General features: G+C 40.4%; 1 protein-coding gene across 8 annotated transcripts in view; it reads left to right on the forward strand.

Annotated features, from left to right (window-relative positions):
- Positions 1 to 23: 23 nt before the first annotated feature.
- The window catches only part of LOC108110562 (neuronal acetylcholine receptor subunit alpha-7), an 85,313-nt gene continuing 62,292 nt past the window's right edge, over positions 24 to 23,044 (forward strand). For 7 of the 8 annotated variants that reach the window (XM_041819102.1, XM_017219660.2, XM_017219655.2 and 4 more), the window contains exon 1: positions 24 to 436. In XM_041819102.1, the coding sequence (XP_041675036.1) occupies positions 370 to 436 (67 nt within the window). In that variant the 5' untranslated portion in view covers positions 24 to 369. Of the gene's footprint in view, positions 437 to 7,214; positions 7,465 to 23,044 lie in introns of those variants that run through there. The other variant, XM_041819100.1, reaches the window with a different exon arrangement.

Here is a 23,044-nt window from a genome sequence, read left to right on the forward strand (position 1 = left end):
GAGATTTCAGTTCCAGTGGAGATAGTTTAAGCGCCTCATAAAGGTTGCAATGCCAAACTGACTACGGAGTCGGACTTCCATTGTTGAACTCTGACCCACACGGGCGCATTGTCTCGGGCCTTTTGTGCTAATCATCATCGCTAGTTGGCAGCTCCCAGGACCAGTAGCCCTGGCCAACTATTTAGCCAAGGTGACGAGGCAAGGATTGCCAGGCACTTTGCAGCTCAACCACACCGACACCCAATCTGAAAGGAGAAGTCGTCGCCGAAGTAGGAGTAGTAGCAGAAGGAGGCAGCAGCAGCAGCAGCAGCAGAAGGCGCGGGGCAACCATTCAAGCCAAGAGCCACGCGATACAAACAAGCCAAGGACATGGACTCCCCGCTGCCAGCGTCGCTGTCGCTGTTTGTCCTGTTGATCTTTCTGGCGATAATTAAAGGTGAGTGCTCCACGACAACTATTCACCCCAAGCTATACTCCTTTTTGAATTCTGTTCTTGGTCCTGGTTCTGTTCTCCTTTTGTTTGTCTTCCAGCAACGTTTACCTTGGCCAACAACTTTCCCTTTTTGGCCCGGGGTTTGCTTAGGTGGGCACTAATTAAATAATTGTAAATATTAAAGTATGCGGTTAAACTTGGTTCGGGTTTAAGGGGGAAAAGTGGTCTTATGAAAAAGCAAACCCTTGCAGTTTTTATGACCCTTGAAAAAGGTTGAAGAAAACATTTTTCACTGCCTTTCATTGCCATTTTTTTGGGGGTTCTAGAAAATTAAACATAAAATATTCAGACATTAAAGGCAAACTTTATTTATTAATTAATTTAAATATTAAACCATTGGGACATCATTTTTAATGCCTCCCAATTTTCCAACAAAGTTTAAAAGAGACTCTTAAAATTCCATATTTTCAAAGGTCAAATATTATCTGTGGACTTACAAACTTATTACTCCATTGATACTGTTGACTTTGTTGACGTTGTTGAACGTCTCACCTTACCACAGACTAACATTTGCGTTAACAAGTGCTTGAGATTTTTCCGCTTTTCGCTGAGTGCGGCGAAACTCGAACAAATCCCACTCATGTCGCACTATCAATTTCAAATGCGAAATCTCCTCGACTCGCTCGACCCCTTCCATCGTGCATAAATCTTGCGGCAAGGTGACACCGCCTGGCCTTGCCAGCTGAATAGGAGGGCAGGGCATGCAACCACCCAACCGCCCATCCGACACATTATTCAATTCCGCATCCGATTTTTCAATTTCCTTGCGAGCGTTTTCACGGCGCTTTAAGCAGGCCAAGAAATGCCAGCGGAATGTAAAAGTAAAAGCCAAGCTCCCTACCTCCTACCCATTCACAAAAAAACACTCAACTACAGCCATGGCTATATCTTTTATATAGGATGGTATAGGATGTTGTGCTCTCTGTGTGCGTGTGTGTATGTGTGTGTACATGCGGGATATTCCCAGGCAGTGGACCATAAATTCACATGGAGATCGCCCTGAGCCAAACTTGGCCATATTTTTAGTTTTCACTGCTCGCTGAGCTCCACAATTGCCAGAAAAGTGGGAAAAAGTTGGAAAAACAAAGAGGCAGACGTGGCGGGTTGTGTGGGTGGTTAGAGGTGGTCTTGGGGGCAGTGCAGCAAGGAGACAAATATTCAAGTAGAAAAAATAGAATTGTCATGCGGAGGAGCCCCCAGGAGGCCGCACTTCAAATCCACATTCTTTTCCCCGGAGTCAGTCGAGCACTCGCCGGAAAATACACACCAAAAGAATGGAGGACAGGGAAAACAAAGCCCCACCCCACCACTCACTTTCTCCAAACGTTATACACAATATCTGTCTTTTTTAAGTTGCATCGAGAGTTGAGAAAGTCTGTCTGTTTTTTTTTTTTGGTCGTTGCTCCAGTCCGATGAAGTCTCATGTGCCCTCCCCTTTTGACAAAAATAACAACGTGCGGCACGGGTCGGCGCGATTCAACTCAATTCTCGTTGTTTGCTTCAAGTGTTTCCACTGCGACAGAGTTCTGAATGCACAAAATTAAGTTCACATCCAGCTCAGAAACAGTCGACACTAAAAACACAGGATTATTATTTGGTTGAGTTTTCGGTACTGAGCGAGAAATCAATAAAATTATATTTAATATTATATTAATGAGTAATTTATTCCTAGAAATACCTAATAGTCACTTTCCTACAAGTCTTGATGATTAAAGGCAAGCTTAAAATAAAGATCATTAGCAAAATCGCCTTCGCCATTTTAATTGGAGACACTTAACACTTGAGTAGCTTTTAGTTTGGTGAAGATAACAAGAACTTTCCACTTCTCTGAGCTCATTTTAAGCTCATAAAGTATATGCAAAATAATTCAAATTAATTTGTTAATGTAAAGACAACTTAATAGAAAACCTTTTGTTGAGAATTTAACAATCAATTTGAGCTTGATTGCTTCCTGATGCAGGCCAATGGAAATGCAAGACAGAGCTCCGGCAACCTCTTCCATTTGCCGCCACTGACAGTGGGATCCTTTTGAGGGGCCATTGTCTTCTTGTCGCTGAAAAGTTATTACTTAAGCATCGCTTGGGGAGTTGACGGGCGAAAATCTTTGACTTTGTCCCGAGCCGTCGTTGTGCGATGTCAATGTTCTTTATTTGGCCACCAACCAACCAACCCACACTACCCACATTCCCAATTCGTTTGAGATGCTCCGACAGAGACTAATGAAGACGGCAGTTTTCAGTTCGCAGTTCGGCGGGGATTGCGACTTGAGATTGTTTGGCCAAAGACAAATATTTTCAATAAACTGATATCGGAGTGTGCACTGATTGGAAAATCAGGAGTTGGAAATTGCGTAGCGACGAGCGGGACAGAAATACGCAATTTTTCAGCATTCAACATTCAGCCTTATTGCTTTTGTTGCCACCGCTTGGCAGTTGGCAAACGCATAAATTGTGCGGAAATTCGAGTCTGGGCTGCACCACCACCAGCACCTTGACACTGTCAGACCGTCCTGACTACATTCGTATATATATGGCTGGTCATATATTTTATTTTAAGACTTTTTACGCATTTTCGTACATTTAAATGAAATAAATTTCTATTGGATTTGCTTGCCAAAGCTTGGATGGGCATTTTCAGCTTTAATTTGCTTTTGTTTTGCAGCTTTGTCCTATTTTACTTCCTCTGAATATCCGATGCCGAAGGGAGCAAGTCTTGGGATTATTCGACCACAATGTATTTGTTAATATCCTTGTTAATATCCTGAGAACTGGCTCTGAAGTTCTGGCAATGAAGAAACTTCTTCCGTCTTTCATTGGCATGTTTCTGGTTGGATTCTAAGCCAACTTTCAAACTTGCCACCGCCTGTTCTCTCCAGCCAGGTAAACCGGATATTTCAGACTCGGAACCAGACTCCTGGCTCTGTGACTCTGATTCTGAGCCAGAATCTGACTGTGACTTTGGCTTTGGTTAGGACTTCCGGCTTCAGTTGTTCTCTACCTCACCGCAATCAGGACGAAACTTTCAAGGTTGCCGTCGCGTAATCGTATCTGTAGCTGAAACTGTATCTGAATTTGAAACTGTATCTGTATCTGTTTCTGTGGACCAGGACAAAGGCGAATCAAGTTGCAGTGCAAGGAAAACAAGTTTCAGTTACGGGTTCTGCACTTCCGTGGCGCCATCAACGGACTAACCTTGCTCCGCTTATGGCTTCCTTTTGCTGAGATAGAGGTGGACTCTAATATTGGCAATGAGTTTTTGATATATTGGTTTTATTTTCGTATTCCAAAGATGTCGAAAACTTCTTATTTAGTGGATTATATCTGTAAAACTGCCAAGGATTTTTAAAAATATTTTTTTTTTTTACATTTTTTATGAAAGGTAAAAGAGTTTCGACAAAAGTACAAAAACTATTCCCACCTGCTGTAATACTGAAATTTTATCACCTTATTACTTGTCATAATTTCGCGCAGTGCACTCGTGACTCACGATTTCATCCCTTCAGTGGGTGATGTTCGTAAGCACAAATCCACGCCCGGCCTTGGGGGCACCTGTAGGCATCAGCGTTACGCCCATCTCCAGATCCGGTTCCTCCTCATTGTCATCCTTGAATGAGTCAGCGATGCCGCCACAAAAGTTTGCAAATAAGTATTTTTTATACTGCCAATCCCGGCATCTCTACCCCATAGAATCGTAAAAAAAATATACGAGTACGGAGAGCAGCAAGGAGGGAACTTAGTGCCTGCGCCTAAATAACCGTAAACAGCACTCGTGGGCCCCTCCAAAAGAAGCAAAAACAAAAACCGAGGGTAGATAATTCCGTTGGCAGGGGAATCAAAAAAGTCAAAAAAAAAAACCGAGCAGAGCAGAAACAAAACTTGATAAGCATAAATTTGCTGTAATTTAACGCATTCAATTACAAAAACAAAAAAGAAGATGGCCCAAGTAAAAAGTCAGGGGGAAAATAATGTTGGTAACAAACAGGAAGATGAAACGCCCGAGAGGTGGATTTTGAGACTTGCAAGCTGCGCGCGGCGACTTACTTAAAAATGTCATAAAAACGAAACAAGTAACAGGAGAGGACTAAAAAAGTGGAGAGGCGGAAGGAAGGAAGTCAGGATGAGGACACTCACCTTAGCCATCCTCACCTCCCACTTTCCACTGGGGAATTTCCATTCACTTTACGACCTTGTATTGCCTTCCAACGACTTTGTGATTACAGAGGAATTCCTTACTTAATTCCAATCATCTGCGTGGCCTTGTGTTTTTTAAGCTTTCAATTCGGAAAAAGAAAAATTATGACCATTTTTATTCAAATTCAATTGTAGATTTCAATATTTGATTTCACTTATTCTTAAGCTTTTCTTTCAAACTTTTATAACCTTATGCTCAAGCTAATAAATCAAGTTACTGAATTTAAAATAAAAGTCTGTAGATTAGACTTTCCTTTCGTCTGCACTTTCACTTGTCTTTCAATTTATTGTTTAATTCTATTGTAAAATGTATTCTCAAACCAATAAACTACATTTATAGTTCTTAAATCATTTCCAATGTTCGATCCCAATGAAAACCCTTTTTTAAATTCGCAAAAATATTATAAAAAAGCTCTGTTATTAATTAACTAATATGACACCTCACAAATTGCTGTCGAGCTAGTTGCTTTAAGCCAGAAAGCCCCGCCGTTTGTAATGATGATGAGTATGATGATCCCTGAAATAGTTCTCCCTCCGCAAAGGGCCAACTAAAGTATCTTTTGGTGTATCTTCTGGCCGCGGAGGAGCGGTGGCGAAATTAAAATCGCGATGGCGAGAGTTTTCTGCGGCTGTTTGCCAGGCACTTGAATGCCTCGCTGCTCCGATACTTTCCTGCACTAAAAGCGTTTAAAAAAAAAAAAAAAAAAAATGAAAGAGAAAGAGAAAGTCAGGGAGTTTCGACGGGGCGCCGCCGTTCGCACGATGCCCCATAAAAGGTAAAAAATAATTGCGCCCATGGCGACTGCAAAGCGAATTACAAACAGGCCACCCGAAGGCTCGACGTTTGGAAACCCCTCCACATATTTTTTCACGCCCCCTCGAACGGCGTAATGTATGCAAAACAGTGGCGTACTCATGGGTTAGTGTAGTAGGGGTTTTAAGGAGGGGTAATTAATTAAGTATATATATTAACTATGAAAACAGGTTGATAGAACACTCTTTTAGTAACTGTGTGTTTTTCTAAAGTTATTTTTTACTGCAATTTTCACAACTTTAAAGGTAAATAGTTAGTTATTAATAGTAAATACTAGAGAAAATCGACCAAAGCTAACCGATGTCAAAGGCAGAAGAGTAAAACAAAGAATTTAAGCCCCAAATCATCCGTACGCCTCTGGAATGGCAAGAGCGAAACGGTAGCCAAAATGAAAGTGAATGTGAATGTATATCGGAGTCATGGGGTCAGGGGTTCTGGTGTTAGGGAATGGAGAACGTGGGGCCCAATTGACTGACTTGGCAGGGCGGGCTTCTCTAGTTGCCAACCCGCCGGCAGGAGCGGCAGCAGTCTGTCGGGAAAACAGACAGAACAGAAAGAAAAACATGCAAATTTCGCTGGTTTGTGTGCGAAGGGGGCGATTGGAGTTGGGGATTGGGACGGTTGGCTGGCCCAGAGCGAATTTTACTTTGTTGTGCGTCGAGATATTTGCATAGCCTACGCTAGGGCGCCCAGGATCCACAGTTTTCGGCAGCTGTGTGTCTCCATGGTGACATTAGCAACGTGAACGAGTGCCGAGGTTTTCATGGGTATGGGCTGTAGGTTATGGACTATGGGCTGGTGCCCTGGCAGTCAGGTGAGTCCTACTCTTGGTCCACAATCCCAGTTCAGAGTCCCTTTTTTTTTTTTTGGCCCCTGGCCCCGTCTTCATTCTGTTCCCCAGAGCTCTCACATTGAGTTGAGTTATTCTGAAGCATAATGAATTAAAATCTGGAATCGAGATTCGCCTTTTCAAGGATATTCGGGGATGCGCATGTTTGTTCCCGTTTCTTTTTCCGCTCAATTCCTGGAAAATGCGAGAGCTGTAAACTCCTCAGAGAGAACTAAAAGAGAGAGAGCGATTGGGTGATATAGAGAGCGTTTGCGTGGGTGCCTGGCTCTTTCACTCAAAGTCCAAGTCGCAGCCAGTTTCATTCAATAGATTTATCTATATATGTATATATATATATATATATATATATACCTATCATCCTGTATATATACATATATATTAATATCCATATGTATCTGTGTCTTGGTTGGCAGACAGCATCAAGTGTGTATTTTCCTTTTGGTCCTATAATTGACAGACAGTTGAATTTTTGATGCGACTCCTGTCTGCAGTAAAAGGAGGCGTGAGGCAGAGTGGCGCAGGAAGTGCGCCCGAAAATCCATATTCCATTCCCACTAACAAGGCTGTCAACAGTTGCAAACTGCTGCCACAAAGTGCGTAACTATGTTTCGGCATGGCCGAACTATTGAGCTCAAAACGGCGGCTTTTTAATTAGGAAATTTCTGAAATACACTGTGGGAAAAGCAGCCTTAAATTAATATAGAGACATTTTATCATTTATCATAAAACTTTGTTTTTTCCTTATTATATATTTAGTATCTGTAGTAGGCATGACATGTTGACTTTGAGTATCGATATAACTCGATAATCAGTGAACCTGAATTAAGCTAAGATAAGATCGTCTATCATTTATCATAACACTTTGTTTTTCCTTACTTCATATTTAATATCTGTAGTACGCTGACTACACGGTCACTTTAAATATCGATATAACCCCGATAGCCGATGAAACATAAGATCGTTTTTGTGAAGTATGATTTCGATTGGATTCAGTCTTGGCTAAGATATAAAATAAAAGTGTTCAGTATTACCGACAAATAGACTTTTATTCACGTTTAAATCTAATTAGTTCCCATGATTTTTCTATTTTTCTGTTTATATAAATTGCGATTAAGGAGTGAGTCATGCTTTGGTTTTTTGAATCACTTATCATCAAAATGAAATATTGAGATTCTTGAACTTGGCTTGATAGGCTTCTATATTATCAGTTTGCCTGTCTATTAACACCAATTTACTTAATTGGTGTGACTAATTTGAAATTTTATATGTAAACAAAGCATTTTGTCTAATCATGGAGGTCAGGCATTGATACCCTTTTAAATTTGACGTCATTTTATATTTGATTAGTTTTATTGTTTTCTCTAGCTGTGCTGAATCATCTCAATGTTTTTCGTAGAAATTACTATCAAATCATCCTGAAGTAGCCCCTGCTCCGAAACCTTATCAGAGAATGAAGCTTTAATGAAAATTTTAGATTATTATTCTATTATCACCAAAACTTTTGTATTGTTACTTTTTCGGGTCAACGCGTGCGATGTCAAAGCATTTAATTTCTGATTCTAATCAAAATTAAAGTGTAAAGCCCAATTAATAAATAAAATATATTCAACTTGCTAGTAAAAACGATTGCTTATCATCAAATTGCTTTGAGCTAAAGCTATTTTTTCGCGGTGCTTACAGTTTAAAAAGAGGGAGGGGCTGGAACATATAGTAGACAGAGATAAAGGTCGAGATTGGTGGCACAATTGTCATGGCATTCCGCAAGCATGTCAAGGATGTCGACGCCATCTCATCGTTGCCCGTGTCCTCAGGTTGCTATTGCAGGTGCATCGCCCACCCCCAAAAAGCCACCGCATTTCACCCTTCCGACCAAACTAAAAGCCAAATGGCGCTTGTCGCATCAGTCGCTCGTTAGTCAGGCGGGGATTGCCGGCAGCTCAGAGGAGCATCATCTAATCGACATTGACGTGGCTGCAACGCAGGAGCCTCTGCTGCCGACATCGTCCTGACTAAGTGCCGAACAATGAGCCTTCCAGAATGTGGCATGCCCACGCCTGCTTTGTTCCCTCACCGTGACGCCTACTTGGCATTCATGTAGAGGAACCATGAAGGATATATGTAGGATGGGCACTCCGCATACCCCGAAAATAACGATCACTAAGAGCGTAAGTGAAATTGGGCACCAGCTGAGCAGGAATTTTTTTGAAAATATATTTTGCATTAAAAAGGCTCTCACTTTTGGGGATGCTAGGAATGTAAAAGTACTTTTCTTTTTTTTTTAACTTATATATTTGAAAGCTAATTTAGGATAGGTCTAGCTATTTTCTAATATAATACAGTTTTCTTTTTAAGGAAAATACATTTTTTGTTGCTTTAAAAATTAAGTTTTTATATACATATCTGAGAACTATTACTTAGTTAGTTTTTTGTTTATCCTCACAATTACTTCATCTCAATCATTTCCTTCCAAACTGTCTCATATCTAAACAAATGAGGTGCTCCTGACTTTGGCCATCAGTCTTCTAGTCGTATATATATATATATGTATCTATCTTATGTATGCATTTTGTATTATTCTGCGCCCGCTGTCTGGATTTGTGGCTTGATTTATAGTTCTTCCACTAAGATATGTGGGTCTTGGCTTCTTCCTCTTATTATTCTTTGTCGTTCTACTTGGCAATAGATAGCGACATTGTCCATTAGGAAAATAGACGCAGAAACAGTGATCCCTGTACATCCCACACCCCTTCACTCACACCAATTCAACATGAGCTGCATGCATGTGTTGCTCTGCGGCGCACCTTGGCCCCTTAATGTATGCAATAAAGCTCAAGTGTAGACCGTCCTTAAGCCCACCGCCCAATGTTTTCCATCCGTCCCCCTCTGGGCTGCTCTTCTCTTTGGTTTTGGTTTTGGCCCAGCTAAGCTCGAGTTTTTCGCAAACACAGAAATAAATATTAAGTAAGGATTATATTAGAATTTGCAAAAATGATGTAAGAATGGGTTGGACTGGACCATACAAAATATTTAAAAGGCGATTCTTAACTTGTAAAGATAAATAATAATAATTAAATGAGTCATGATTTACTTATATTTTATTTCAGTGTATCTAACCTTCACTTTCACTCTCACATAGACACACGCATGCACACATACGTGCGTGGCACATTGTTGCATTTCACGTACGTGGCATTGTTGTTTTCATTCCCCCCTCTCTCTTTCACTAAACAAAGCTGTTGCAATGTGCAAAATGCTGCTGTTGAAAAGTCCTTGTTGTAATTACATTTTGTTTTACTCGTGTTGAGGTTTTTTGTACTCTCACGACGACCTTTTTACTCAACCCCTACCTCTACACCTCCCTCTCTCTCTATTTATGTTGGTCTAGCTCTCTGTGGCTCTTTCTCCACTTTCTCTATTTCTCCTAGTTGTTTATGCAAGTGGCACGTTGAGGGGGAAAAGAGAAGGTAGAGAAGCGGCTGTGAGTTTGGGGATCCATGAAATTCATGCGTGATTTTTATTGTCGTGTTGTGTGCACATAAAATCATGTTTATGCATGTCCCACTCGTGTTCTGTCTCGCTCTAGCTGGGAATAGCAACAAGTTACAGTTACAACCTATATATGCTACATGCTAGCTACATGCCTCGGATGCCATGTCAATGCCACGCCCCGAATGTGTGGTGTCCTGTAAAATTGTGAACTTTATTGAATTTCTAGCATTTTATTGTGTGTAAAATTTATCGTTTCAATTATTTAACCAAAAAAGAAGAAGAAGCTGAGTTCGGTAATTGGAAAGAGATGGAGACAGATGGTGGTGAAGGGAGACAAATAGAGTTGACCCATTTGAATAATTTTGCCGACAGTAAAACGTCTGTATAATAAATTTACTTACAGGCCATTTATTAAATGTGTTTTCCATAACCTAAAAATAATCATTCAAGTTTATAAAACAAAAACTTGTATCTGAGATCATTATTAATTAAAAATATAACTTAATTATTTTCATCGTTCATTATTATGCAAGTTTTACTGTACGTTACCATAGTGACAAGACCTTGACTGAACGCTGGACAAGTAGTTGGAAATGGAGAGAATATTCCGCCCTGCATTGACTTTGACATTTATCGTTCCGGACCGAAGAAACCTCCAATGTCCAAGGATGACTGTGGGTGTGGGTGTGGGTGTGGATTCGAGGCTTCGGCCTAGAGTGGGCCATAAGCTGTGGGCGGTGAGCTGCTTCTATATGCTGTGCGTGTGGAATAAATGTTGGGCAGGTGAAGCGATATTGACAGATTGGAATTGATTGTAATCTACGATGAGATGAATGGGCCTGCGGAATCGAATCGAATCGAATCGGATGGAATCGTTTCGTATCGCAATGCTTGAGGGGATTCGGCCAAGTGGACGGGACTTCAAAGGCTGTGAGCTCAACAAAAGTGACGGGGGTCTGCTAATTAACATTTAATTATAGTAGTTCAGGCTACCCAGCGGGTGAATGGCAAGTGAAAATGGGTCAAGGTCAAATTGGGTCAACTAAGAGCCTGCTCATTGGGTTGGTTGTTTGCTATTTTAAGTGTGTCTATCTATCTGTTGCACTCTTTCGTTCTCGTTCTCGCTCTCGCTTTCACTCTCACTCGCTCCTTATACTTTTTACGTCCTTCGGCTGGGCCAATGACAGTTACATTCACTTTTACAGTTACTGTTGCCGCTGCAATTGCGTTTACCGTTAGTTTGTTAGCTTACAACTAAAAGCTTTTTGCGCTGCATTAAAGTTGAGCAAAAAGAGCGCAGGAATGTTGTTAAGGAAAAAAAACGGGAAATGTTGAAGAGAAAGTGAATTTAATGGCTGGGAAAATTAGTTCTTTCAAGGGTTTAGCCGGGCTTAAGCGAGCTCTGGAAAATTGCATTTTTATTTACTGATATTCGACGAGGGTCTTGCCCCGAAAAGGTCCGCCTAAGCGCTTGTCATCAAAAGCCGTAGCATAAACAAAATTATTCCCCTTCTCTATCCAATTTCAATTGCAATCAGAACAGAAAGAAATACCCTTGATTTTATATTACGCCTACTCGTTTCGTTTTTTCCTTTTATTCCTTTTTTTTTTTTTGATTTTCCGCCCACTCAACGTAGGAAATACTATCAATATTATGAGATTTCGCCTGCCTATGAGATAGTTTTACCACCTCCCACGCATCCGTCACACAATTTGATGGCTTACTCCGAGCGAAAGTGAAGGAAAATATTGCAAATGTAATATGATTGGTGTTTGTGGGGCGAGGCAAACGGAAGGTGGGTTTTATGTATGCGAAAGGGGGTGGTGCTGCCCAGAGATTCAACGTTTTCGCTACACTCAAGTAGACACTTTACTGGATTCGTCAGTATAAAAAGTTGGAATAAAAAACCAAGTACAATTGTTAAATATGCAAAGCAACGAAGTAAAATATACTCTGAAGGAACCAAATTTTACCTGTTAGAAACCTTATTTTTAACTAATAGCAGTCCTGTATTTCCAAGAAGCCTTTTTAGGAAATAGATTTTGGCAAATAAAGTATGAATATAATATTAATATATCTTCAAGTTTATCAAATACTTAACAAATTAAAAACCAATTAAAAAGATCTTTAAAGCATTCCTTTTATCATTAAGACTCGTTCGTTAGAGTATTTTCCTGTTTAATTCCTTTGATAATAGTTGCATTTGCCAGGGAAAGACTGCCGCGGTGAGTGGTAAAATACTTTTTGCCCAACTTGGGCCAAAACCAGCCCACTCAGAGTCCCCTCTCTCAAACTCTTAGTGTCTAGCTGCAAATGTGTGTGTGGTTAAGCACTAAGACCCCTCTATTTGTAAGTGTATGTGTGTATGTGTGTGTTTGTTGGCAATTTCCGCTCTTACATTTCCGTTCGTTTTGTCACGTATTTTATGAATGAATTTAACTGCCGTCGCTGGTGCCGATGACGACGACATGAGATGAGGCAACTGAGAAAAGGGTACGAGGTGGAGCAGTCATAAAGCTTGTTGATATGTTTTAATGAGCACTTTTTACATGCACATGAATCGTATTCAACGTATGTGTGTATCTGTGTCTATGTGTGTTGGTCTGTGTGTGTGTATGTGTGTGGGGAACTAAAAAGCTTGCAGCGTGCCCAACCAACTGAATGACACTCATCGTACATTTAAAGGGCGCTACTCTGCCTCCGAGTGAGGAGGCTTCCCTGCAAATTGCTGGCTTGCAACTTAGGCTTGCTCACTTGCCACCAAACATCCCCCTGTATTCCCCCTTTTGCCCCTCAACCCCAAAAAAGAACCCCTTTAACTCATGACAAAAGACTTGGCCGAAAAAAACTTTTTTAATTACATTTTTCATTTCCTCCCCGCGCCGCATTACGTATACGCATATGTGTCTCGTTCGAATGGGTTGAATATTGCGGGAAATGGGCGCTCGGCAGTTCGGTAACTTCAGTTCAGCATTTTCTGACAGCTTTCACAGCCAATAAAAATGACCAAAAACTTGCCTTATTGGCATCTGAACTGAACTCGTGCCGTGCCGTAATATCCTTTAACGTTTCCTCAGAGATTTCTCTTCTACTCGCTGTGCAACGATTTAGCGATTGCCCTGTCACTCTTGAGTTCTCCCTGCCCTCCATAGCCATGTCCATGTTGTGTGGTCCCTTTGTCGATGGGTGACTAACTGCCGGACTGTTGCGACAGCTTTTGGCTATTCCTTGTAGTTTGCCAGCAAAGATGGAAAAAGGGAGTTGGGCGGGCAAAGAAGTCCAAGCAACAAAGCTGTCAATAACAAGTGTAGCCAATATGCTTCTGAAGATGCTCAGATTGGGCAATAATCGACAGGGACCTGCTATATTTTGTATAATAAAAGAGAAAATATATTTAAAAATAGGGATTTGTATAAATAATTTAACAACCTTTTACTACAAATAATTCCCTTTTTCTAATCCTTTTTTATTATAAAAAATATTTATTCATAGTTTCTGGCAGATTTTCAAGCCACCCTAGATTGCCATACTTAGTTATTGCTGTAGCTTTTTCCCCCTGTCTTAGACAAAACCAAGAAAAAAAAACTCTATCGACAACTTGTTAGATGTTAGAGAAACGGTTGCGGCTTACGTTTTCAGAGCTAAGATACAGAAATGGACACGTTGGGAAAGGGAAATGGGACATGGCAAAACGATTTATGTTCTGGCACACTGACAAAAACCACCACACAACAATTTGCGAACTTAAATGATCAAATTAATGCGACATGAAAGAAAAGCTGTCATGCATATAAAGTAGAAAAACTGCTAGTTTTTCAATAGGTTGAACGGTTTTTATCGCTAACCTTAATGCTATGTAAAAACGTTGGCAAATTGAATAGCAACATGAAGCGTATGGGTAAAAAACAGCACTGAATACATTTCAGCATTAATTAAAGGAATTATTTTATAGAAATTAATAAAGCTGTAATGAAATGCTGGGTGTACTGGGCAGAAAATAAATACTAAAGTAAAACACAAGGAAGTTTTTATGCTAGTTGTTAATGTAAAAAAGAAGTTCGTTTCTTAATTGGGGCTCTTTACGAAGAATATTTAATGATTTTTATGCTGAATCTGCATTATCTTCTGTCCGAATTTCACATATTTTTTTGAAGTGCCATTTTCCTGGCTACTTTGTACTGCTCTTTTTACTGCTACTGTCCGGCCGTAAGCTGGGGGATACATTCGGTTTGATTTCTCATTGGTCTTGCTCCTGTCCCGGCTCCGTTTCACGTTGCCTGGCCAAAGGCATTTTACTTATGAGTGTCATGCGTCGCAAATCTCTGCTCGACTCGCAAGATACATTGCCGAGCACTCGCACAGATACAGAAACAGAAACAGACACAGATACACGGATACAGCAACAAAGATTGAAAGATACAAGATACACAGGAGATATATATATTTTTTCTTGACACACACTTGCACAGAAATAAAGCTCCTGGTTGGCAGGATTGTGTGGTGTTTTTCTGTTTTTTTTTTTTTTTGGGTGGCGTAGAGTCCTGCTCAATGCATGTCAATTTGTGGTTTCTTTATCCGTATTTCTACCCAGTTCTTCCTCCGGCACCCCTTGCGAAACCGTGAAAATCGTTTATGGCCGAGAGCTGATCAAAGTCCAAGGAATTTACAATATTTATGTGATTTGAATGCGGGCTTAGATTTGCTCAGCCAGTGATCATGATGCGGGCCTTGCTTTGTAATGCATTTTCATCAGTCTTTGCAACCTCCCTGGATTTTCCAGCAAAACTTAAGGCAGGCACCCACAGCAAGACAAACTGTGAGAAAGACGAGAACAAGTTGCCAAATTTATTTGCGTTTATCTTTGTGCCAAAGTTTTTGGTTAACGTGTTTGCCATTGTCAACAACTTTGTTGTGGTGCCATGCACCACTCAATCCCTCATCCACCCATCCCCCAACCACCATTCCCTGCAACCTCCTTTCACCATTTTCCCCATCTTGCAATTGCAATTGCTTTTGCCAAGTTTTTGGGCAAATTGTTTGTTTTGTTCGGCGCGTGCACTTTTTTCCGAGTTTTCAGTTTTCGGCTGTCGTTTTTCGTTTGCCATCGTAGGTCCTTTTGCTTTCAGTGTGTGTGTGTGTGTGTGTGTGTTTACAATGGAACGCCCCCTGGCTTGCCACCCATCGACCATCACGCCCCGCATCCAGTATCAATCTTTGACTTCTTGTATTGCCGTTTGAAAGCTTCGAATTTTCACATTTTATTGTATTTCGTTTGGTCCTCAGTTCGGCATTTAAGTCAAGCGTTAAATGTTTTTCCATGCTCCATTTTCTACGGGTCCATCTATTATATACTATATAGTATATATATCTATCTATGCACTGGCAAACAGACACACAGATACCCATATCCGAATCTAGGTTTGTGGCTTTTGTATTTCCAATTTGCTAACACAAACAGAAAGCAATTGTGAAACGCATTTAAATGACGCCCCCGAAAATATTCTCAGTTTATTTGCATATTGTGCTTTGATTGCCCCGAAAATCGAATATAATTTCAATTCTTCTGTTGACCAGGCTTAAAATAGCTACCATTTAATTGATTGCAATTGCCATGTGAGGCATGTACTAGGCATGCTATATACATGCATATATAAAGTGGGCGGCAACTAAGTCCCAAATAGTTGACAAATGAAATTTCGTATGCAAAGTAATGTGATAGTCCGAGTGTGGCAAGCTTTTGATTTGGCTATAATTTGAGAGGGTTTATAAGTAATGGAATCATCGACGACCTTCTCTGGCTTTCTTGCCAGTACGTTTTCGAAAGTGAATAACTAAATAATCGAATAAAATGCAACTTGTTAAGCACATAAAAAGTTACAAAGGACATTTAAATGCTTTGGAAATTGTCTTGAGTTTTACTCACAAAAACATTTTGATTTTTAAGGATTAAAATATCAACCTTTCACTGTAAAAGAGTACAATGAAATGGCTTCACTTGGTTTCCCTATGAACATATGCATCCTTTTCAATTTCGAAATTCCGTAAGCTATTATTGCATCCTCTAATAATTGCTTTCTAGCTTTCCTAGCATTTGAATAAAAGAAACTTGGAGCTTCGTTAAGAGGTACAAACACCCAAGCAAACCTATTTTTCCATCCAATTGCATGAGGATATTCTCGAGATCCAGACTCCGTGTCCGATTTCTGAGCACTCCCGGATAATCGAGCATTTACCATTTGGGAAGTGAACCATCTGGCAGTCTCTGTCCTTCTGTCTCTTTATCTGCCGTTCCATTCGCCCATTCACACTGCGATATTGCCCTATAAATGTTAACTGTATTACCAGAACCTTTACATACACACACATAGCCATGCTGTTAAGAGTAGAGTTCCCTTGGCCTTGTATTTAATCAGCTTTCGTTTTACCTTTCTTTTACTTACAGGTAAGTGCTCATATCCTTTTGCTGTCAACTTTAAACTGCAATTTGTGGCACAGGGCAGAAGGTAGAAGGGAAAAAATGTCGCAAGTATGAGCTCTAAAAAGAATCACCCCCTCACATATATGTGAAAGTAATAAAAAAACGGGAACCTTGACATAAACCTTAGAGATATGGGCAAAAAGTATGCACATCTAACGCACAAAGTCTAACAATAACTGAGCGGAGATGGATAGAGAAAGTGGGCGAAAGTGATGGGGGAGAGAGAGAGAGAGAGGGGGAGGGCTGTTGCAGGAAGGAATAAGGCAGAAGCAATCTGCCTTAACTTTGGTAACAAGTTTTTGTTATTGTTTTCATATGTGTATGTGTGTGTGTGTGCGCTTGCCTGTGCCTGTGTGTGAAGGCAGCTGTCAAAAATCAACGCAAACGTCAACGCTAAAAAGTAACAAACAAAAAAACAAAAAAAAAGTCACACACAAACGAGAAGAAAGAGAGAAAGAGAGAGGCAGGTTGGCGTGGAGGCGTTGGACACATGTTGAAAATGTCAAAAAGTAGGCAACATGTTGTGTGGAAAGCCTGCTTGCGCCCTGCCACGCCTCCTTGCCACCCGCTGCCTTATTGTATTTAGATATTTTTATAAGTTTACTACAAAACACATAAACACACACACACACACACACACTCTTACGTGGCTAGAGACAGAAACATGGCCTAAAAAGGCAGGGCACTAAGGTCGCAAGAAAGCTTTAAAAAATTCTTCACATCCTGCCACCGTTTCATTTATATATTTTTTTTTTTTTTTGTCGCTGTTTGCCGTTGTCAGCTGCCAACTATTTTGGGGGCAAAAAGCGTTCATTGATTTTTATGGCCAACGCCTGCCAAGTGACAAGCGACAAGCTTCATGGACTTGTCAGTCCGCAGATAATCGTTTCTTGTACTATTTCGGGAGGGTAAAACAAGCTGAATCATAGAGTTTTTATGAGAATTCCTTTTATTGATGATTAACCATAATGAAGGAGGAAATGGTCTTGTTAGATTTGCAATGAAAAGAGTCTGGGCTATTAACAAAAATGATAAAATCAAAGAATTCATATTAAAGAAGCTGCTGAATTACATTCTTTTGATAATTTTATTAAAATTATGATTTGAATCACCTCTTGCTGATAAGCACAAATATCTGAAGAGGTTCCAAGAAATTCCAATCATGGCTACATTTCAAGAAACCCATCTAGATCCTTCAACTCACAAACAATGTGTTTAACCCCTTTGCCAGGGAAATCTTTTTGGGTATTGTGTTGACTTTCTGATTATTTGGCTTTTAGTTGATTATAAAGATGGAGAGATGGAGGCTGTGGGCCAAAGGAGAAGATTCATATTCATTGAGGGCAACATACTCGCGCTAAGGACTACAATGGATCCTGTCCCAACTCGAGTCCAGGACAAAAGGCTTGGGTTATCCATATGAGAAACGGCAAACGGAACTGTGACAAAGGGGATGATCTGCGGCTGAACAGTACAGAGTCCCACATGTGTATCCTTGTATCCTTATCCTCCACTATCGAAATGAGCTTTAAGTTCGCCTCGTTTCGTGTCATAAAAAGGAAGAACTCTGGACAACGGGAACCCAGCTGAGTAAAGAATGGTTTTGGTTTCAGCCTTTTGGCGAAAATCAATTTAACGCACGCACGAGTTTGTTTGCCAAATCAGAAACTATGGCCCAATGAGCCTTGTCTTGTTTAGCCCTTTAATGTTATCGCGTCGTTATCGTAATCGTCTTGTTCCCAAAGCTTTAAATTTGACACAAAGTTTTTGCCCCAAGGTTAGCGGAGAGTTAATCATGTGGTGAAAGTGGTTAGACAACATTGACTTCATTCCCGAAACCGCATAGAAGTTGCCAGAAATTCTGACTGCAGGAGCATAGATTTTTTCAGCTCAACGCGGCTTTGCGTAGTTGATTTTCAACGAGGGTTAATTAGGAAGTTTATCTAGTAAAGTTAACTATCTGTTACCGAAAGTTAGTCAAAAATAACTTTATTTGCATATCTAAAGCTACAGAACTAACATTGCTAAAACTTAAAAAGGAAAACTTTTAACACATTTTAACATAAATACTTAAGACTAAGTAAGTTAAGTTTATCTTAATACTTAATCCCCAATAATCGCTTAAAACTTAAGACATCAAAGAAAGAAAATCTGAGCACTAAACGAATTACACAAAATTCGACTTAAGGCAGTCAGATTTTAGGAAAGTTTGTCGGCGGTTGGAAAGTTGATTGATTGGCAAATTAAGTAAAGTGAAATTATGCTTTCTATATTGGTTCTAATTGAAAGCTAATTTGCTTGAGCAACCCTCTCGCCAGTTGGGAGCAGAATTTTTGAAAATCATTCCTTGGCGAATGCTGCCTCGTTGCCAAACGCAGACTAACCTCTGACATCCGTTTCGCCCAAAAACCACCCAACTTCCGACTTTTCCCCACCTCCACCATCGAAAGCTAAACAAGACCAACAACTGCCTAAGACACTTGCGTTTTTAGCTTTCAGTTTGAGTTTTTTTTCCACACCGAATTGGGTTAAGCGGCATGTGGTGCGTATATGTGTGTGTGTGTGTGTGTGTGGATACACATAGTACATCTGCTGTGTATCTGTGTGTGCGTTCTTATCCCGGGCTAACTGAAACTCAATTGGATGTAGCTCATGCCCTTGTTCCCAAACTTAAACGCCGAAATGAACAACATTTTCGTGTATATATATATATGTGTGTGTGTGTGTGTGCGGGTGCACGGATGGAACAGCGGCAACAACAAATAAAATTCACATAAATTATATACATTTCGTGCTGTCGCTGTTTTTGTTGTCAGCCATTACGTTACGCTACGTTACGTCGAGCGGCCTTTGTTACCTTCTTTTTTTCATTTCACTTCGTTCCTGCTGCGTTCCCTTTTTGTTTTTAGTCTTGCATTTAAATTAAGTCTAAATGTCGACAAGAGGCCATAATTGTTGTTGCCGTTGTTGTTGTAGCAGTTGTTGTCGTTGTTGTTGTTGTTGTTGTTGTTACGCCCGAATGCCGAAGTTGTCACAGTTAACGAGACAACAGGTTTCGAGCGAATAAAGCGCATACTTTATAGTTGGCTGGAAGTATTTTTTTATAAGATTTTTATGCGTAAGCGAGGTCTGATCTGAAGAGATTGAGTCCTTAGCAGCTGCGCCGCAGTCACTTAGAAAAAATATTTATCTTTAAAAACAAATTTTAAACCTGATAATTGGCAAAAAACATATCCCTTATGGGTAATTTAAAAGGGGACAGTAAACTATGTAACGAACTGTAAAAAAAGTATAATATTATCCTTATCATACAAACAAGTTAGTTTAACTTATTTGCGAAATATCGCCTATGGCTTATTTAAAGTTGAGAGAGACAGTTTTTTATAAAATATATATAAAAAATACCATATGAAAAACCATTTTGTTTTTCTACATACCCACAAATACACAACAAATATGTACAGTGGACGCCCAAACACATGCTGCTTGGGGTAGTTTATATTGACATTTCCATCGCTCGCCGTGGTCGCATGGCCATATTTATTTTCAATTTAACTTTAATGCTCGCGTGCTGCAAGCAAACAAGCCCGGGATAAACAGGGTGATCGGGGAGGCCAGTATTTCGGCAGCTTGTTGCATGCCCCGGTCGCATTTGTTCGAGTCAAGTAATTTATGGCCCCAGCAGCAGACGAGGAAGTCGGCAGTAAAGTTAATGCGTCCGATCCAAAACAAAGTTCTAAAACAAACCGTACCGAACCGGACCCTCATCATAATTGAAATGCGCTAAAAACGAAATGCTGCCAAAACTTTATAATGGAATACCGACACTTGTGTGTATACAGAAAATCACCCTTCGACCGTCGACCGTCGACCGTCGGCCATTTTGAAAGCGGATACCTAATGTCCGGAATCGATACAAATGATGTCCCACAACATCCATTTTGTGGGCTAGGTTCTGGATTATGAACAAGATAAATTAGCATAAGAATTGGATTTTAGCGAAGCAGTGTTCTAGGGAAGGCAGCGCACTGTTTCAGTTTTAATATTATTTTTATATTTAATATTTATACTAAATTATTTATTATTTTTTTTTTTTTTTATGGTAATTGATTTGATTTTTCTTTACTTTACTAAAATAACTCAAACTTAAAAAATATGAGGCCGAAAATCACATAAAAACTCGACAAAGTCCTTTCACTTGTTGCTGCCTACTTTCAAGCGCAGCCGGAAATATAAAAACTAAGGACACAAATCATTGCCAACCTCGAGGGGCCCTTTTAGAAGGAAACTCATCAGGTGGCTGCAATAAAAACGTATTGCCTACTTATCCGGGCCACGTTGAAATTTCTGCAAATTAAACTAATTGCTTGGCGCAAATGTTTTCAGAGGACAGCGACTAGGATAAAATTGCATGACCTCTAGACTTGCACAAAATGCCAACAATTATTTAACTGGGTCCTTTGCATGATTCATAAATATTTTACGACTTTCATGTCACAATTTGTTTGGGACCGAAGCGCCCGAAAATTGTTCATTTAAATTTTAATTGCTTTATAAATGCTAAAAAGTCCTTGAACTTTTTGCGTAAGAGTGAAAGTGCTTCAGCTTTTGGCTTGGCTCAGGTCAGGCCACGCCCACACCCACTAACACCCACGCCCACGCTCTCATCTCGTCTCATAAAATATGATAAAGCTGCCCTTGGACCCAGCAAGGAGCAAAAGAGCGAACATTTTGCTAGTTTGAAGCATTTTCAAAATGAAAAATCTCATCCACCACCTCCCTTTCTCTCGTTCTGTGTTCAGTACATGTTGCATATATATCTATATACATAATATATATATATATATTAATAAAATGTTCACGCTCAACTTTGGCAACTTGGGCCGAAAAGACAAACAGAAACAACAATGAGCGGCAGCAGTGGGCTATTTAGTTGCAATTGTTGTTGCTCTCGTTGCTCCTTTTGTTGTTGTTTGGCGGCTGTAGCTGCAGGGGAAAGCACAGGAAGGACAACGACAACGCGTCTCTGCTGTCAGCGGAAGGACGATGGAAGGTAGGAGGTAGGAGGTACGAGGGTTTCGAAATGCCCGTTGGGAAGGGAAGAGCTGAACTGCAGACTGCGGCAAACAATAGAAATGAGCTAACAGTCCTGCATGTGTGTGAGTTTGTTGTACATATATAATGAGTTGTACAAAATGATGTCCGTTAGGTATACTTGAGAAATTTTTAAGTGTGTTCTCGCACTTTTCACATTTTCCTCTCGGGACCCGGTCACTTCCGCTCTGAATGGATTAGGGCAAAAAGCATAGGGAAAATGTTATACCATAAGTGGGGGTAGATTATTATAATTTTGATCAAAATGTTGTCGACGAAAACCTAATCACAACTTAATGGCCATGGGTTGCACGGCCATTATCCGTTCTGGCTCCTTAGCAGGGTATACCAGTTTCCGTGCCGGAGATTTTCGCAATTCTGCACTTTTGTCCTATGCTTTTCTACCCTCTTGTTGATGATGTTCTTGTTTTGCCATGCCGTTTGCTTTCATTGTTTGTCGTTAGAGGAAAGGCAAGGAAGGCAAGGCAAGGATGTTGCCGGCTGCTCCTTCCCAGCCTGCTGGCAGTTTGTATTTAATGAATGAGCAGCTAAACACACACACACACACGCATACACTCACTCGCCCTCGTGTTGCCAGCTAAAGTGGCAATTAGAAAGTTGCTTAAAAACAATAGCAGCTTCAGCTCTTAGTTGGCCATCTCGTCCTCTAGTCCTCGGGTGGTCCTTCAAGGTGATTTATGCGCCAAATGCATGCGCCTACACCGAATTAGCCTTGGCGTTGCACTCCTCCACTGTGTATGTCAACATTAATTATGCATCGGGTTCGGTGCAGGTCCTGCACACGATGTTGCATTTCCCACAGCTGCAGAGCTGCACTCAATCCCACAAAATCAGAATGAAAGGGATAAGGTCAGCGAGCATCAGAAAACAAATGGTGGTGGACCCTGATTAATTCGATGTGGTTGCATGTTCCTTGATTTCTTGTTTTCGAAAATGAAAATAAATTATGTGAGCATTGCATTTTCCTAGTTCCTACCTCAGTTACCTAATTTAGCCAAAAATGTAAAATGTTTGCTGAATAAAATCCACTTGTTTTGGCTTTCTTTTTATAAAAATATTTAAGTATGTACTTTAAACTACTTTTCAATGTTTTTGTATTTGACGAAAAGTCCTTAACCATTTCGTTGTGGTTTTTTACGCCAACATTTGATCCTGAAATTCTGGCACTCAGGTGTGGGAAACTGCGAGCGAAGAAAACTCGTTTCGGTTTCTGTCGCCAATTTCTTATGCTTATGCTTTCCAACTGGGGTAAGTGGGTAAGGGTTGGAGTGAGGCTGTGGCTTATGGAGGGATTGTTCTTATGCTCCTTCCAACATCCGACATCGGACTCCCTGCTGCTCCTGCCACCATTCGCAGCTCTTTTATTATGTGTATTTTTTATTGTATTATTCCTTTGTTGGTTTTGGCTTTGGTTTTTCAACTTCGTTTTACGCTTCAGCGGCATAAATATATAAATTATTAACTCACCACACCACCCATACGCATGCAGGCGTGCGTGGGTCCTGGCGTCGCCCTCTTTGGCGCCAAGGACCAAAGGCATCTCCTTCGCCTTCGCAATGTTGCGGTCCTTTAGCCCTTTTGCCATCTCCACGGTTTCTTATTGCCTTCGCCTGC

Source organism: Drosophila eugracilis, unplaced genomic scaffold (assembly GCF_018153835.1).
Source record: "Drosophila eugracilis isolate 14026-0451.02 unplaced genomic scaffold, ASM1815383v1 contig_445, whole genome shotgun sequence".
In the NCBI taxonomy this organism is placed as follows: domain Eukaryota; kingdom Metazoa; phylum Arthropoda; class Insecta; order Diptera; family Drosophilidae; genus Drosophila; species Drosophila eugracilis.